Here is a 16,592-nt window from a genome sequence, read left to right as displayed (position 1 = left end):
GGATTGCAAAGGTGATTCTCGATAGCAGCGAGAGTAACAGGGTAGTTGTTATGGGAATTTTAACTTGCCCAATATTGATTGGGAATACTGTAGTTCAAGTAGTTTAGATGGGTCATTTTTTGTTCAGTGTCTGCCGGAGGATCTTCTGACACAGTATGTAGACAGGCCAACAAGGGGCGATGCCATATTGGGTTTTTGGGAATGAACCCTGCCAGGTGTTAGATTTGGAGGGACATGAGCACTTGGGCAATAGTGACCATAATTTGTTTACGTTTGCAATAACAATGGGCAGGGATAGGTATATATCACAGAGAAAGAGGTATAACTCAGGGAAATGCAACTATGAGGCAATTAGGCAAGATTTAGGATGCATAGGATGGGGAAGGAAACTGCAGGGGATGGACACAGTTGAAATGTGGAGCTCATTCAAGGAACAGCTACTGCAGGTCCTTGATAGGTATATACCTATCAGGCAGGAAGCTAGTTGTTGAGAGAAGATCCATTGTTTACTGAAAGAAGTTGAAGCTCTTGTCAAGAGGAGGAAGAAGGCTTACATGAGGATGAGGCATGAAGGCTCAGATAGGGAGCTGGAGAGTTATAAGTTAGACAGAAAAGATCTAAAGAGAAGGCTAAGAAGAGCCAGGAGGGGACATGATAAGTTGTTGGTGGATAGGATCAAGGAAAACCCTAAGGCCTTCTATAGGTATATCAGGAAGAAAAGAATGACTAGAGTAAGATTAGAGCCAATCAAGGATAGTAATGTGAAGTTGTGTGTGGAATCTGAGGACATAGGGAAACTCTTAATGGATACTTTTTGTCACTATTCACATTAGAGAAGGGCAATGTTAGTGAGAATGTTGACATCCAGGCAACTAGATTAGATGGGATTGTGGTTAACAAAGAGGAGATTTTGCAATTTTGGAAGATCTGAAAATAGATCAGACCCCTGGGCTGGATGGGATTTATCTTTGGATTCTCTGGGAAGCCAGCGAGGAGATTGCAGAGCCTTTGGCTTCGAACTTTATATCATCATTGTCGACAGGAGTAGTGCCAGAAGACTGGAGGATTGCAAATGTTGTTCCCTTGTTTAAGAAGGGGAGTCGGGACAACCCTAGTAATTATAGGCCGGTGAGCCTTACTTTGGTTGTGGGTAAGGTGTTGGAAAAGGTTATAAGAGATAGGATTTATAATCATCTGAAAAGGAATAATTTGATTAGGATAGTCAACACGGTTTTGTGAAGGATAGGTCGTGCCTCACTAAGCTTATTGAGTTCTTCGAGAAGGTGACAAAACAGGTGAATGAAGGTAAAGCGGTTTATGTGGTGTATGTAGACTTCAGTAAGCGTTTGATAAGGTTCCACATGGTACGCTATTGCACAAAATACGGAGTTTCGGGATTGAGGGTGATTTAGCGGTTTGGATCAGAAATTGGCTAGCTGAAAGACCAAGGGTGGTAGTTGGTGGGAAATGTTCATCCTGGAGCTCAGTTACCAGTGGTTTGTTTTGGGGCCATTGCTGTTTGTCATTTTCATAAGTGATCTGGATGTGGGTGTGCAAGGATGAGTTAGTAAATGTGCGGATGACAGTAAGGTAGGCAGAGTTGTGGATAATGCCGAAGGATGTTGTGGGTTACAGAGAGACATAGATAAGATGCAGAGCTGGGCTGAGAAGTGGGAAATGGAGTTTAATGCGGAAAAGTGTGAGCTACTTCACTTCGGAAGAAATACCAGGAATGCAGAGTACTGGCTTAATCGTAAAATGCTTGGCAGTGTAGATGAATAGGGAGATCTTGGTGTCCAGGTGCATAAATGCCACCTAGGTTTATATGGTTGTTAAGAAGGCATATGGTGTGTTGACATTTATTGGTAGGGGGACTGAGTTTCGAAGCCACGAGGTCATGCTTCAGCTGTACAAGACACTGGTAAGGCCACACCTGGAGTATTACGTGTAGTTCTGGTCACCACATTATTGGAAGGATGTGGAAGCTTTGGAAAGGGTTCAGAGGAGATTTATGAGGATGTAAATGATACGGAAGGGAGGTCTTATGAGGAAAGGCTGAGGGAATCGAGGCTGTTTTCGATGGAGAGAAGAAGGTTGAGAGGTGAGTTAATCGAGATGTACAAGGTAGTCAGAGGGTTAGATAGGGTGGACATTGAGAGCCTTTTTCCTCAGATGGTGAAGGCTAACATGAGGGGACATTTCTTTAAATTGAGGGGTGATAGATTTAGGACAGATATTAGGTGTAGTTTCTTCACTGAGAGAGTAGTAGGGGTGTGGAATGGCCTGCCTGCAACAGTAGTAGACTCGTAGACATTAAGTGCATTTAAATGGACATTGGACATACATGTGGATAATAATGGAACGGTGTGAATTAGATGAGCATCAGATTATTTTCACAAGTTGACGCAACATCGACGGCCAAAGAGCCTGTACTGCACTGTAATGTTCTATGTTCTATGTGACTATGGCCAGAATGCCTAGCCATAGCTTTTAACTGCAAAGCTGCACTTCTGTACTTGTGGGCTTACCATAGAAATGTCCTGAAATCATAGGTCACATTGAATTTGGCAGTAAATTGCCAAAAGATTAAATTACTAACTATTCTTAAACTGATGTCAGTACACATCAGTGTCCTTCACTGTTGATCCAGGTATATTTTAATTAAATTCTGTGATTATTTAGTTTTTGATCAAATTAAATCTACAATAATGTGCATACATTACATTTCCTCTTAATTCAATTCTTTTTAACATGCTGAAGCATTTTATTAAAGTTCTAATGTTGCTTTACCAGTGGCCTTCCATTATAAATAATTTTGATACTCTAAAATGAATTTGATTTTCTTTGGAACAGGACAAAGGTAAAATTGCCTCTTCCTCTACTGGTCCAGGAGCAAAACCAAAGGTAACAGAGAAACTAAAAATCACACTGTGTTTTTCGTGAAGGAGAATTTTATTTTTTGCTGTAACGTTTTTCAGGATTCTATTCCACAATATATGGGGACATTTATGATCTTATTGTATGAAAGGGAGAGGTTGGCATTTGTTTGACGATGAACTTGACTTGATACCAGTGTCAGAATTAGCAGTGATATGCCAACCATTCCGCAAGCCCACAGTTACTTACTCTATGTTCTGGAAAGTCTGAGAATAGTGACTGTGTGTGGAGCCTTCCTCGTTTGGACAGAGCAGAAGCTTGGAACATAAATAGTGTCAGAAATGAAAGAACACAATTTGTGTAGTGAGAAAACCATTCCTATTATTTCCCATTCTTTCCACTGGAAAATGTGATAATATGAGAACCTAAGGGGAGGGAATGGAAAATTATGAGCTTAAACAGCCAATGCTAAGTGTTAAGTTTTTGTCAACTTGCTTATGAATTAGGAGTAGGTCACTCTGGCCAATGTGGTTCAACATTGAGAAATGAGTCCTTTATATTTGTGTTCTTGAAATATTATTGAGATAGATAAGTACATTTATTGTATTGCTATCACCAGTCTATGTCAGAAGATGATGTCCTGGAGTCACTGTCCGCAGACTTTGTCCAAAGCTCGGCAGCTACAATTTCAAAATGCTCAGCTCCAACTTCTCACTGTGCAGCTCCACCACCTTCACTGAAACAGGTATGGAACTTAGGAACAGGAAGAAACCATTTAGCTTCTCTCTTCTGTCATCTAAGATAGGGTAGCTTCTATTACCAACTGTTAAAAACATTCATGCTGGAGTAGTTTGGGGCCAGTATTAAGGTGTGCTGTGCAACCATCCGTATAAATACCACAAGAGGTCTAAGATATGTAATGAGTTCTGTCTGAGAAAGTGGACAGCCCTTTCCTTCATTTTTCTGAGTATAAGATACTGACCAGTAAGTGGACACTGCCAGGAAGAGACAATGCAAAACGTTTGAAGTCAGAAGGAGCCTGAGTGCTCACCACAGCAATGTAGCATTCCTGAGAATCACTGCTGAATCACAATATCACCTGTTATCACCTGCTTCCTCATGAAGGACTTACACAACAGGTGCTGTAACCAGGCAAGAGATCCCTATTCAGCTAGTTCAAACAAGGAAGTTGAGTCTGCAGCTCATCTCATGGCTGTTTAATTTGATCTTGGATTAATACAAAATCCAAACACTTTCTGGAACCACAGAATTGTTATGTCATAGAAGGAGGCCATTCAGCCCACCATGCCTAGACCGGCCTTCAAATGAGCATCATTACCTGCTGCCAATCTCATGCCTTTTGCCCCATACCCTTGCATGTTATTTCTAACCAAACAACCATCTGATGCACTCTGGAATGCCTCAGTTGAACTTGCCTCCACCATATTCCCAGATAGTGCATTCCATAAACGAATGAACAACTTTGTGAAAAATCTTTTTCTCACATCACCATCAATTGTTTTGCAAATCAGTGACCTCTCATTTCTTGTTCCTTTTATGACCGGATCATAAGGAGAAGTACCAGAGATTCTAATCCCGACCTGATTTCAGTCCTTCATACTTTGCTTGTTGAATGACTCTGTTTCTCCCCAATTCTCTGTATGACTGTGGGCTGTACATGTGGCATTTTAGAAAATTGGATTTGCTTGTTCTATTTTGGCTGAGATAATATCAGCATGTGTTCACGTAAGCTTGCTCATTGAATTAAAAGGAGTTCATTCAGTCAAAACTCCTTAGCTCTCAATGCCACAATTATTCTGATCTTACAACCACAAGAACTTGACTTAAAGTTACAGCCCCATAGGATCCTTTACAAGTGCAGGGAATTGTGAAAAGAGGATAGAAAGACAATAGTACAGCAATAGTCATGAAAGATTTTGGTAAGGCTAATTGGAGTGGAAACTAAGGAGAAGGTAGAGCTAAGGTAAGTAAGGAACAGCAAAAGATGCACGATGCTGTTTGCAGTTGTTTATCGACCATTAGACAGTGATATGATGAGAGGCAGAGATCAAGGCGATGTGCAGCAAAGTGCCAGAACACATAGGACATGCAGATTCAGGGTTTCATGCTGGGGCCAACCTAGGGAAGGCCTGAGGGTTGTGTATGGGTGGGCCACCTTAGGCTATGCTCATTCCTTGTCCCAAATTCCCTTTAAAACTGAGCTGGCTGAGGGCAGGTAAGCTCCCAAGGGGATTTTACTGGCCCCACTCTCCAACCTATAAATCCAACAGTGGGTGAACTGTCTGAATGAACAAGTGAAGATAATTAACAGTTGATATTTCCTTTTCTTATAAAGGCACCTGTGAAAGCTTCGAAAGCTGCCCCTGTTTCTGCAAGTCAGGGTGGTACGAAGGTAAATGACAAAATACACTATGGAACAAAGGATTTTCTGTTTACAATGGTTACTTTCTTATTTCTAGAGAAAAGGTTCAAATCTAAATAGATATTGAGTCAGTAAAAGGATACATTGTCGTTTGGGACCAGATACTGATAGACCCCATGCAAAACATACACAGTTTGAGGGCCCTGCTTTTCATTGACCTTCAGTTAATGTCTGCTGTGTTTGCACTCCCAAATTCTCCCATTATGATTTTGAGTATTCCTCACACATTGATCTACCCCTTGAACGGGGTAGAATACGATGTGATAATTTCCTCGTCAGAGGTAGGATAATGAATCTCAGCAAGCAATAGCCCTGATACTAAGTGGGTAGTGGGGTGTCTGTTGGATACACAGAGGTCCTGCAGAGTGTAACAGTAGGACCACATTGTAGTTTATTTTGGCTCTTTTCCCATCTAGCAGCTGACTAAACAAACAAGCTGGTGGCTTGCTGAGCAGATAAAACATTGGCAGAAGCCATTCCCAGCAGCTCTAAGAATCCAATCAGGAAGTGATTGAAGGTTGCAGCTCAAGACTTAGGAAGTGGGACGCTAGGCACTGCAGGGAGTGATTATACTTATGAACATATCAGTTGTTAGCATGGGTATGTTATTTAGCTCCTAGGGCCTGCTCTACATTTCAATAAGGTCATGGCTGATCTGTTTGTATTTTGAATTCCACATTTCCAATTATTTCTGATAATGTTTGATCCTGTTGTCTAATAAAAATCTATTCACCTCTGCTTTAAAATAATTTGACAACTCCACCTCCAATACTTTGGAGGCAGAGTCCCAAAGTCTCACATCCCTCTGAGGGAGAAATTGTCCTCATTTCAGTCCTGAAATGTATGGTCCCTAATTTTTAAATAATGCCTCTTAATTTGGACTCACTCATAAGAGAAAACATCCTTCCCATGTTCCTCTCCCACCCCTATCAAGACCGTTTAGGATCTTACAAACTCCCATTGAACCAGCCTTTACACTTTAAACTCCATTGAAAGCAATCCCAGTCTGTCCAAGCTTTCCTCATAAGACAACACTAGGTTCATTCTCGACATCAATCCAGGAAATGTTTTCTGAACCACCTCTGATGCGTTTACACCCTTCCTTCAATAAATAAACCAATGCTGTACATTATTCCAGATGCGGTCTCACCAATATAACTGAAGCATAACAATCTTACTCGATTTGTCTATACCTCAGAATTAGTTTTCATTAAGTAGCGTCTTTGTATTCTTCTTGTCAAAGTGAATAACTTCACATTTTCCTGCATTATACGCCATCTGCCAGACTTCTTCCATGTTTTGGCAGATTAGCTGTGGGTTAAAGATCAGGGCTTTTAGGGATGTTATTGGCGATTATGTCTGGAGGCAAGAGAGAAATTACATTTGGCAGAAGTTGTTTTTTTCTCTGAGGGAGCAACACCCATGATCCTTCGAGTTGCCTAGTGATGTGAAAAGCTGTCACCTTCAGGGGCCAGCAGTTTTCACCTCCATTTTGCTGCTAGTTTTCCCAATAAATGTGACTGACAACTATTAAAGTAAAATTCAGTTAAGGCTCCACTATCAGGAGAACCCTGATTTAAGATACAATAGTTAACTGTTCTATCTGTCCAAGATGGAACATGGGATGTCCATTGTTAGAAGAATGCTGACAGCTGCATACATGTCATATTAGGATTTTAAAACACTTACTTATCCTACACTCTCCGTTTATACTCCTCACCACCACCATCTGCAACTAATATCATCTTTAACTGTCATATTGAGATCTTTACAGTGGAATCCATTTAGTCAGGCTATCACCAGTTACGATATCTCCTCATCCCGTATCCCTACAGTTTGTTGATACAGTGCCAAGCTGCTCTTCATGTACAAATCACTTCTTAGTGACGTTAGTTTTGAGAATCAGACCAGCTCTCAGAACCATGGTTTTACCTCTAACTACATTGGCAGAGTGAATGGGGCTGAAATTGTTTAGCTTTGCAACGTTATTGCAGAATTTCATGTCGATATAAGGAGGCTGCTTCATTTATTTGCAGGCAGACTAAAACCTTTAGCAACTTACTTCACTGCTGTCAGAATCTATTTCAGGTGAGATTGAGCTGAAATTCAAAGAAATATATATTTATTTGTCTTTAAAGGGTGAAGATCCATTTGGGATGCTTGCTGAAACTCTTCCATCTGAAGCCCCAGACAATTCAGGTCCCAAATACACTGGCCCAGCTGTGAAGGTATGGATTTAATTTCTTTCCTGAGGTTTTCCATCTGTGAATAAGATTACTGTTACTGGATCGCATTTTGATCAGTTTCTGGCTACAGTTAATTGACAATGTAGGTAGGGTCAGGCTGTTACAGTCCAGTGAGATCAGTTACATTAATAGCGAATTTTGAGAAGATTTGTAGCTCATGTTGAGGTTCTGGATGTAGGTTTGCTCAATGAGCTGGAAGGTTCATTTTCAGATGTTTCGTCACCACATTAGGTAACATCATCAGTGAGCATCTGGTTGAAGCCTTCATCCAGAGGCTCACTGATGATGTTACCTAGTATGGTAACAAAATGTCTGAAAACAAACCTTCCAGCTTAGCGAGCAAACCTCCATCCAGGACATCAACAGTGTCACAGGCTGGTTCTATTTTCAATATAGGTAGCCCTGTTACCTTATTTTTACATTGTAAGAATCTTGCTGGTTTGATTGTTAGTATTGTAACATTTCTAAGTTTCCTAAAATGCAATAAAATGTGCATTTTTATAGCACCTTCAATGTAGAAAAATATCCAGAATTGCTACACACAGATGCAATAAAATAACTGGAGACAATATCCATCAGGAGCTAGTGGGACTGGTGATAAAAGCTCAGTCAAACAATTGCTTACTGGAGTGCAGGGAGTTAAAGAGTAAGCATCATCTAGAGGGGGAACACCAGAGCATTTTTTTAGTCTCTAATGAGATGGTGTTGTTATTTTTTGCCCATCCCTAATTTCTCTTAAACTGAGCAACTTGTTAGAGCCAATTCACAGGGCATTTAAGAGACAACCAGGGTGTGGGTCTGGAGTTACATGTAGGCCAGACCACATATGGATGACACATTCCCTTCATTCACATTGGTAAACATGATAAGTTTTAACAACAATCATTTTCATGATCAATATCAAAACTACCTTTAAAATTATGAACTGAATTCAGATTTCACCAGCTCTCAGTCCCAAGCAAATTAGCTGAGTTTTTGGATTACCAGCAATTACGTTGTCATGATGCCATTTGCTCCCTGACACATTTTCTTGTTCAGAGATGTTATTACACACCTCTAGAACAATGGGACAAGAGGGCCCCCATTAGCTCCCTGAAAAAAATCACTGAAAGCACAACCATTAATGACAGGACAGTGATGGAGGAGAAGGTTGGAGGAGACAAGAAAGGCTATTCCTGAGATGACAAGGCCAGTGGTAGTTCAACTGGAGCTGAATAATGCATTTGAGGAGGAGGCTGTTCAAACATGTCAAAAGTTCCAAAGAGTTCAAGGAAGGCTAGTAAATAATGATAACAACCACAGAGAGTTGAATCTTTGGGTAAACTTCATTTGATACAGGAACAGAAGCAGAACCAGATCACACATTCATAAATGAAGTTCAGCAAAACTGATCACAATTTTTGGAATTCACAACACGGTCAAGGACTTTGGAGAGGAAAGGGAAGTTCCAGATGCTAAATATGGGGTAGACATTTGACCACCAAGTCTCATTGATTTGAGCTCCTCAGGTCATGATTTCTAGGTAAAGCTCTATTCAGAGCAGTTGGTGTCAACTGATATCAATAATTGTAGATCTATACCCACTTTAGAGTGAAGTGAAATAATTACCAAAATATTGGTTTCATTCAGGTGGTTTTACCTAGAAATGTCTTTGTTTTTTTTTTGGGGAGGGAGGAATTTAACGTTTCAATATTTTTGTGAATTTGATTGTTTTTGAAACATGTTTTCATATTTTCAGGAAACTGATCATTCCAAGAAGAAGCCTGAGCTTGTTGGAGAGACTGAAGAATCTATCCCCCCTGACTACAGATTTATAGAACAACCTGATCCTAAGGTTCAGACCAACAACTACTTCATATTAAGCCAATTGTTTCAATACTTTTACTACACTCAGAGTATTTTGATATAGGTAGAGAGGTATGCAATATGGTCCCTCAAACATGTTCCACCGTTCAACAAAACAGGAGAAACAGAAGCAGCAGTAGGCCATTCAGCCGTCAGGATGGCATGGTAGCTCAGTGGTTAGCTCTGCTGCCTTGCAGTGCCAAGGACCTGGTTCGATTCCAGTCTTGGGCAACTGTTTGTGTGGAGTTTGCACATTCTCCCTGGGTTTGCTCTGGTTTCCTCCCACAATCCAAAGATGTGCAGGTTAGATGAATTAGCCATGCTAAATTGCCTATTGTGTTCAGGAATATGTAGGTTAGGTGCATTAGTCAGGGGTAAATATGGGATAGTATGGGAATGGGCCTGGGTGCACTTTTCTTTGAAGGGTCGGTTTAAACTTGTTGGGTCGAAGGGCCTGTTTCCGCACTGTAAGGATTCTATGATTCAAGTCGCCCTTGCTCTCAATAAGTTCATGGCTGATTTGCAAAAGGCCTCAACTCTCAATATTTCAAAAGTCTGTCCAGCTTCTCTTTAAATATTTTCAGTGATCTAGCCTCTGCAACTGTCTGAGGTGGAGAATTCAAGACATTCCCTCGGAGAAGAAATTTTTTTGCACATCAGTTTTAAATGTAAACACTCCACAGTAGAAATATCTTCTCAACATCTAAACAATCAACTCCCATACGAATCTTGCACATTTCAAAAAAAATGTCTTTGATTCTTCTACACTCTAATGAATAAAAGCCTAACCCATTTAGTTATTCGAAATAAGTCAACCCCTTCATCGTACAAATCAGCCTAGTGTATCTCTTTAAAACAGCTCCAACGCTAGCATACTTTTTTAAACTCAAAACTGTACACAGTGCTCTAAATTTGACCTCACCAAAACCTCTACAGTTGTAACAAGATTTCCATGCTTTAAACTCCAAACTCCTATCTAAAAACAGCAAAATTCCATTTGACTTAATTGCTTGCTGTAGCTACGTGTAAACTTATTGTGTTTCAAGCACAAGAACATCCAGATCCCTCTATACTGAATTTGCTTGTGTAAATCTTTCCTAAATGTCCTGCTATTTATTCCTTAGTAATGAACTCTGGTATTTTCCCAATGGCAGATATTAGGCTAACTAGCCTATTCCTGCTCTTTGTCTCCCTCCATTCTTGAACAGGGACATTATATTTACAGTTTTCAAAACTACCGGAACCCTCTCGAAATCCAGAGAGTTCTGGAAGAATTCAACCACTGCCCCCACAATCTCTCCAGCCACTGCCTTTAAAACTTTTGATGCAGGCCAGCAGGTCCTGGTGAGTTGTCTGCTTTTAACCCCGTTAGTTTGTCAAATACTTTTGACTCCCCGATCCAGACTGTTGTAAGAGCTTTCCTCCTATTAGCATCTCGCTTATCTGTTGCCATTGGGATGCTTATTGTGACAACCACTGTAAATTATTTTAAAACTTCCTTGCTCCTTGTTATTAATTTCCCAGTTATACCCTGAATGGGTCTCACAATCACTTCAGCTTCTCCCTTATATGCCTGTCAAAGCTCTTGCTCTTTATTCTTATATTTCTTGTCGATTTATTTTCATAATCAATTTTCTACCTCTTTTTAACTTTTTAGTCATCTGCTTCCTACAGGAAACCTCTCAATCCTATGGCTTACAACTAGTTTTTGACCTTAGTATTTGGTTGGGTGCACTCCCTGACCTTCACATTCCTGATGAATGTGAAACATTGATTGTCCTGCTCCTCAGATGCTGCCTGACTGGCTATGCTTTTCTAGTGCCACACATTTTGACGACACTCCCTGGCAGTCTTGTTAACCACACATAGTTCATCCTTCTCCTCAAGTCTTTTTTGACTGGAATAAAGCTTTGCTGAATGTAATGAAATATCTGCTTCAATGTCTCCAACTGCTCATTTTCCCGGTAGTCTTTTTTCCCAGTCAGATTTAGACAAATCTTTCTGCATACACTTTGCCTTCAATTTAGAGATTGTTTATTACAATGGTTTGAGCCTGAAGTTGTTCTCCCTCAAACTGAATTTGAAATTCTACCATGTTGTGGGCTCTTACCCTGGAGCATCCATATCTATGAATTTTCTTATTAATCCTACCTTATTCCACATAATTAGATCTAAAATAGCCTGTTCCCAGATAAGATCCCCCCTCCATATACCTGATGAAGGGCTTTTGCCCAAAACGTTGACTGTCCTGCTCCTCAGATGCTGCATGAACTGCTGTGCTTTTCCCTTACCACGCTTTTCAACTCTGCAATGTATTTGCTCCAAAAGATAATCCCTGGTGCATTCTAGAAATTTGTCTTCCATTTGACCCTTGCCCATCCGATTTGTCCAGTCAACATATGAATTAAAGTCACCCAGGACAATTGCAGTGCCCTCTTTATACACCTACATTATTTCCTGATTTATATTTTGTCCTACAGTGAGGCAATTTTCTTGGACGACTCCCACTCACGATTTGTTTCCTTTATTCTTCCTTAACTCCACCCAATATTAGGATAATCATTTATTCTCAATCTCAACTCCATTTTCCCACAGGACAGAACCCCACTGGTCTTCACCTACCACTCCACCAATCTCCATGTACAGCGCATCATCTGCCGTCATTTCCGACACCTCCAAGCGGACCCCACCACCAAGGATATATTTCCCTCCCCTCCCCTATCAGCATTCCGTAAAGACCACTCCCTCTGTGACTCCCTCGTCAGATCCACACCCCCCACCAACCCAACTTCCACTCCCGGCACCTTCCCCTGCAACCGCAGGAGGTGCAAGACTTGCGCCCACACCTCCCCCCTCACCTCCCTCCAAGGCCCCAAAGGAAACTTCCATATCCGCCACAGATTCACCTGCACCTCCACACACATCATCTATTGCATCCTCTGCACCCGATGTGGCCTCCTCTATATTGGGGAGACAGGCCGCCTACTTGCAGCGCGTTTCAGAGAACACCTCTGGGACACCCGGACCAACCAACCCAACCACCCTGTGGCTCAACACTTCAACTCCCCCTCCCACTCCACCAAGGATATGCAGGTCTTTGGACTCCTCCATCACCAGACCACAACAATACGACGGTTGGAGGAAGAGCGCCTCATCTTCCATCTAGGAACCCTCCAACCACAAGGGATGAACTCGGATTTCACCAGTTTCCTCATTTCCCCTCCCCCCACCTTGTCTCAGTCAAATCTCTCGAACTCAGCACCGCCTTCCTAACCTGCAATCTTCTTCCTGACCTCTCCGCCCCTACCCCAGTCTGACCTATCACCCTCACCTTGACCTCTTTCCACCTATCGCATTTCCGACGCCCCTCCCCCACGTCCCTCCTCCCTACCTTTTATCTTAGCCTGCTGGAAAACTTTCCTCATTCCTGAAGAAGGGCTTATGCCCGAAACGTCGATTCTCCTGTTCCCTGGATGCTGCCTGACCTGCTGCGCTTTTCCAGCAACACATTTTCAGCTCTGATCTCCAGCATCTGCAGCCCTCACTTTCTCCACACTATCTCCATACCCTTTCATTCCCGAAGAGTCTAAAATCTCTCCATATCAGATTTCAATATGCTCACTGATTTTGTATACACCGGCCCCTGCAATACAAATTTAAAATGTTTGCAATCTTCTGAAGGAAGACGTTACTTCTCAGTTTGAAGTAGCTGTTCTCTTATCTTGAGTTTCTGGGCCCTATGTCGCCTCATTGCATCCATCCTGATGAATCTTTTTAAATCTAATATATTTCAGTAAGATTACCTTTCATTCTGCTACACTCCATTCCATAAGAGGCCATTCTTCTCACAGGATGGTATTTGCAGGAATTAATCTAGTATATCTTCATTCAACCCTCTCTAAGGCAAGTGTATCCTTCCTTGTAGGAAAGATCAAAACTGTATACAGTACACAAGGGATGGAATTTTCATACTCCCGAAACTGCCAACCTACCCGCTATATGTAAATAAATAAGTATGGTGGAGGGGGGTCTTAAGCTTGTTAAAGCCTTAATTGATTCCAGTATTGCCATGTAATACAATGTGGACAGGCATGGTTTAAAATAATAGGAAGGATACTATTTTTAAAGGGTGCCCTTCTGTCCAATGCGGAGCTCCCCTCCCAGAAGTGGGGCTGACACCTACCATTTTCTATGCCTGCACTACAAATGCACCTTCCCCACTCCCCTGATTCACCGCCCTAAGATGCCCATCCTTCCTTGTCCATTACCACCCACTTATTTCACTCCAGGGACTGACTGATATCTTCATCCTGGGTCTGCTTGTTCCAGGAAGGAGAAAGTGAGGACTGCAGATGCTGTAGATCAGAGCTGAAAATGTGTTGCTGGAAAAGCACAGCAGGTCAGGCAGCATCCAAGGAGCAGGAGAATCGACGCTTTGGGCATGAGCCCTTCTTCAGGATTTATTCTGAAACGTCGATTCACCTGCTCCTTGGATGCTGCCTGACCTGCTGTGCTTTTCCAGGAAGGTCCACTACTGAGCCTTGGTGCTGCCACGATTGCAACAGTCTGAAGGATGTGACTTCTTCCTGTTGAGGGGTGCAAATTCAATCTGCCCCTATTATTGGTGGCTGTGGCATAATTATGAAATAGTTTTGCAATAAAGGACAAGTATAACTTGCTTTTGAATTTTTTTATTTCTGCATGTTAATTTTCTATGCTTGCTATACAAGATCAACCATTCTTGCAGCACTCCACCATTAACAGTTTACCAACCCAGAAATTACCCATTCATTCCTTTTCTCCTTTTCCCTCTCCGTTAGCCAATCCTGTATTTATGCTAAGCTATTAGCCCTAAGTACATGAACCCTTGTATTTCTTGACAACTCTGTATATATTCCCTTTCTACCCAGCTAGGATGATTAGAAAAAAAAAGTCGAAAACAATACTTTCATAATAATGGTAAAATAGCAGGAATGATCCTCAAATCACAGAAATGTTTAAGCAGCAATATAGTAATTCATTTATTGATCAAATGAAGTCCATTAGCAGTAACAGAACGCTTCAAAAATCATAATAGGATTATTTTGTGGCAACATGTTTGTGAAAGACAAATCTTGCTTGACCAATCTATTAGAGATACGGAGGTTCCTCGATTATCCAGTATTTGATTATCCGAATTTCGGATTATCCAAAGAAGATCTCATGGTTCCCGATGCTTGGCTAAACTGTGTTATCTAGCATTCGATTATCCAAACAAAATACTCCCCGCCCGTATCGTTCGGATAATCGAGGTCCTCTGTATTATGGATGCAACTAATGGAGTGCATTGGATACAATGCATTTGGATATTCATTAAAAAAATCCAATAATGTTCCACAAAGAGCTTGTTATACAAGAGCTCATGGGATTGGGTTGGGAAAAGTATTTGAGCATGGATTGAAGATTAGTCAATGGACAGAAACAGAAAGAAGGAAGAAACATGTAAGTTTTGTGTTAGTAGTGTACAGCTAATGGACTACCATAAGTAGGCTATTGAACCTTAAAGCCTGATCTGCAATTCATTATGATCATGACTGATCATTCTGCTGAGTACCCTGTTCTGCTATCTCCCCACATCCTTTGATCTCTTTAGCCCTAAGGACTATGTCTGATTCCTTCTTGAAAACATGCAATGTTTTGGCCTTGACCACTCGCTGTGGCAGAGAATTCCACAAGTTCGCCATTCTCTGACTTAATGAAGAGATTTGCTGATGATACAAAGCTAGGTCATATATATTGTAAGGAGGATGCAGAGGCTGGGAAAGAATATAGACAGGTCTGGAAGAGAATATGGCACGTGGAATATAGTACGGAAACTATGAAGCTATCCACTTTGGCAGTAAACATAGAAAAGCAGAATATTATGTCAACAGTGGTAGGTAGTGTTGATAATCTGAGAGATCTGGGCATGCTTTTGCAACAACCACAAAACTTTTAACAGGAGCAACATGCAGTCAGGAAAGAAGGTTGCAAAAATAAATCACAAGTTGGGAATATAAGTGTAAATATATCTTAAAGCAAGGAGCAGAGCTTTTATGAGACAATACCTGGAGTAAAGAGTAAGATTTTTTGTTTTTTTACTAATAAAGAATAAAGTTGCCCTAAACATAGTACAATAGTGGTTCACTAGTCTGATGTGAAAACATTAGTGATAATAACATGTGGGGCTGGCATTCATGATTTGACAGTGGAACCTCTGTCCCTCAAAGATAGGGATTCCCACCATAGACACCTGACTGAGAGTCTGATTTACCATCGAAAGCAAGTAGTTGCCACTGCTGGATACTAGAGGCAGTCTCCACAATGAAAAACATTGATACTGGATTTGAAGGAAAGTTCAGGTATTTTGATTAATGAGGGATTCAGTAGTTCAGTGAGGGGGCTTGGGGTGTCAGCTTTTAGAGTCTGGCTAAGGCATAGATGGGACCTACCTTTATGAGGGTGGTGCTGTGAATGGCCACAAAGAAGGTATCCCTCTTTCCCACCTTTCGTCTGTCCAGTGAAACCTATCGGGCTGACTGCCTTTCTTGTGCCTTCCCTAACCATATACATTCTAGAAGCAAAGTAGACTGAGGTCTTTACATGACAATTCATTAATGACTTAAGGGCCTCAATAGGCTTGAGGGAGGATAAGTTGTCTAATGCCTACTGTAAAATAGTGGACATGTCAGGGTGAGCTTGTCACCCAGTTTGTTTTCCATGCCAAATACAGTAGCATAAACTGTGAAATAACTCCATAAAATTCTAATGGTCTTGGACGTATACATACTGGAAGAATGTTTCTCCTGGATAAGTAATCTGGAACTAGGTTTAATAGTCTCAGAATAGGATAAAACATTTATGACTGGAGTGAGGGGAGGTTTCTGTACATGAAAGATTGCATGAGCATTTGACATTCTATTGGGTATACCGAATATAAGCATATATGAAACTGAAGCTGTTAATCTTGTAATCATCAAGACTAACTGGCAAGAAGCCAAACTTAGAAAGCACACAGCAGTTCATAACAGCAAGAGAAGAGGGTGGTGATTGTTTGGACTATGGTGTGCACAGGGAACTGCTAACTGTTAATCTTAGTAAGGTGATTAAACAGAAGTCAGACTCTGATTACTGAAGGGTGTTGGCAGTCTCCATATCCCTTT

General features: G+C 41.2%; 1 protein-coding gene across 3 annotated transcripts in view; it reads left to right on the top strand.

Moving 5' to 3' along the window:
• Positions 1 to 16,592, top strand: part of cast (calpastatin) — a 218,472-nt gene that overhangs the window by 192,831 nt on the left and 9,049 nt on the right. For all 3 annotated transcript variants that reach the window (XM_087999011.1, XM_043709721.2, XM_087999019.1), the window contains 5 exons: positions 2,854 to 2,904; positions 3,497 to 3,622; positions 5,234 to 5,290; positions 7,459 to 7,548; positions 9,305 to 9,400. In XM_087999011.1, the coding sequence (XP_087855137.1) occupies positions 2,854 to 2,904; positions 3,497 to 3,622; positions 5,234 to 5,290; positions 7,459 to 7,548; positions 9,305 to 9,400 (420 nt within the window). The remainder of the gene's footprint in view (positions 1 to 2,853; positions 2,905 to 3,496; positions 3,623 to 5,233; positions 5,291 to 7,458; positions 7,549 to 9,304; positions 9,401 to 16,592) is intronic.

The sequence above is a fragment of the Chiloscyllium plagiosum genome, unplaced genomic scaffold (genome assembly GCF_037043375.1).
Source record: "Chiloscyllium plagiosum isolate Xiang-an unplaced genomic scaffold, Cpla_swu_hap1 HiC_scaffold_2, whole genome shotgun sequence".
In the NCBI taxonomy this organism is placed as follows: Eukaryota; Metazoa; Chordata; class Chondrichthyes; order Orectolobiformes; family Hemiscylliidae; genus Chiloscyllium; species Chiloscyllium plagiosum.
Note: the sequence above shows the minus strand (reverse complement) of the source record. Positions and strands in the feature narration are given on the sequence as shown.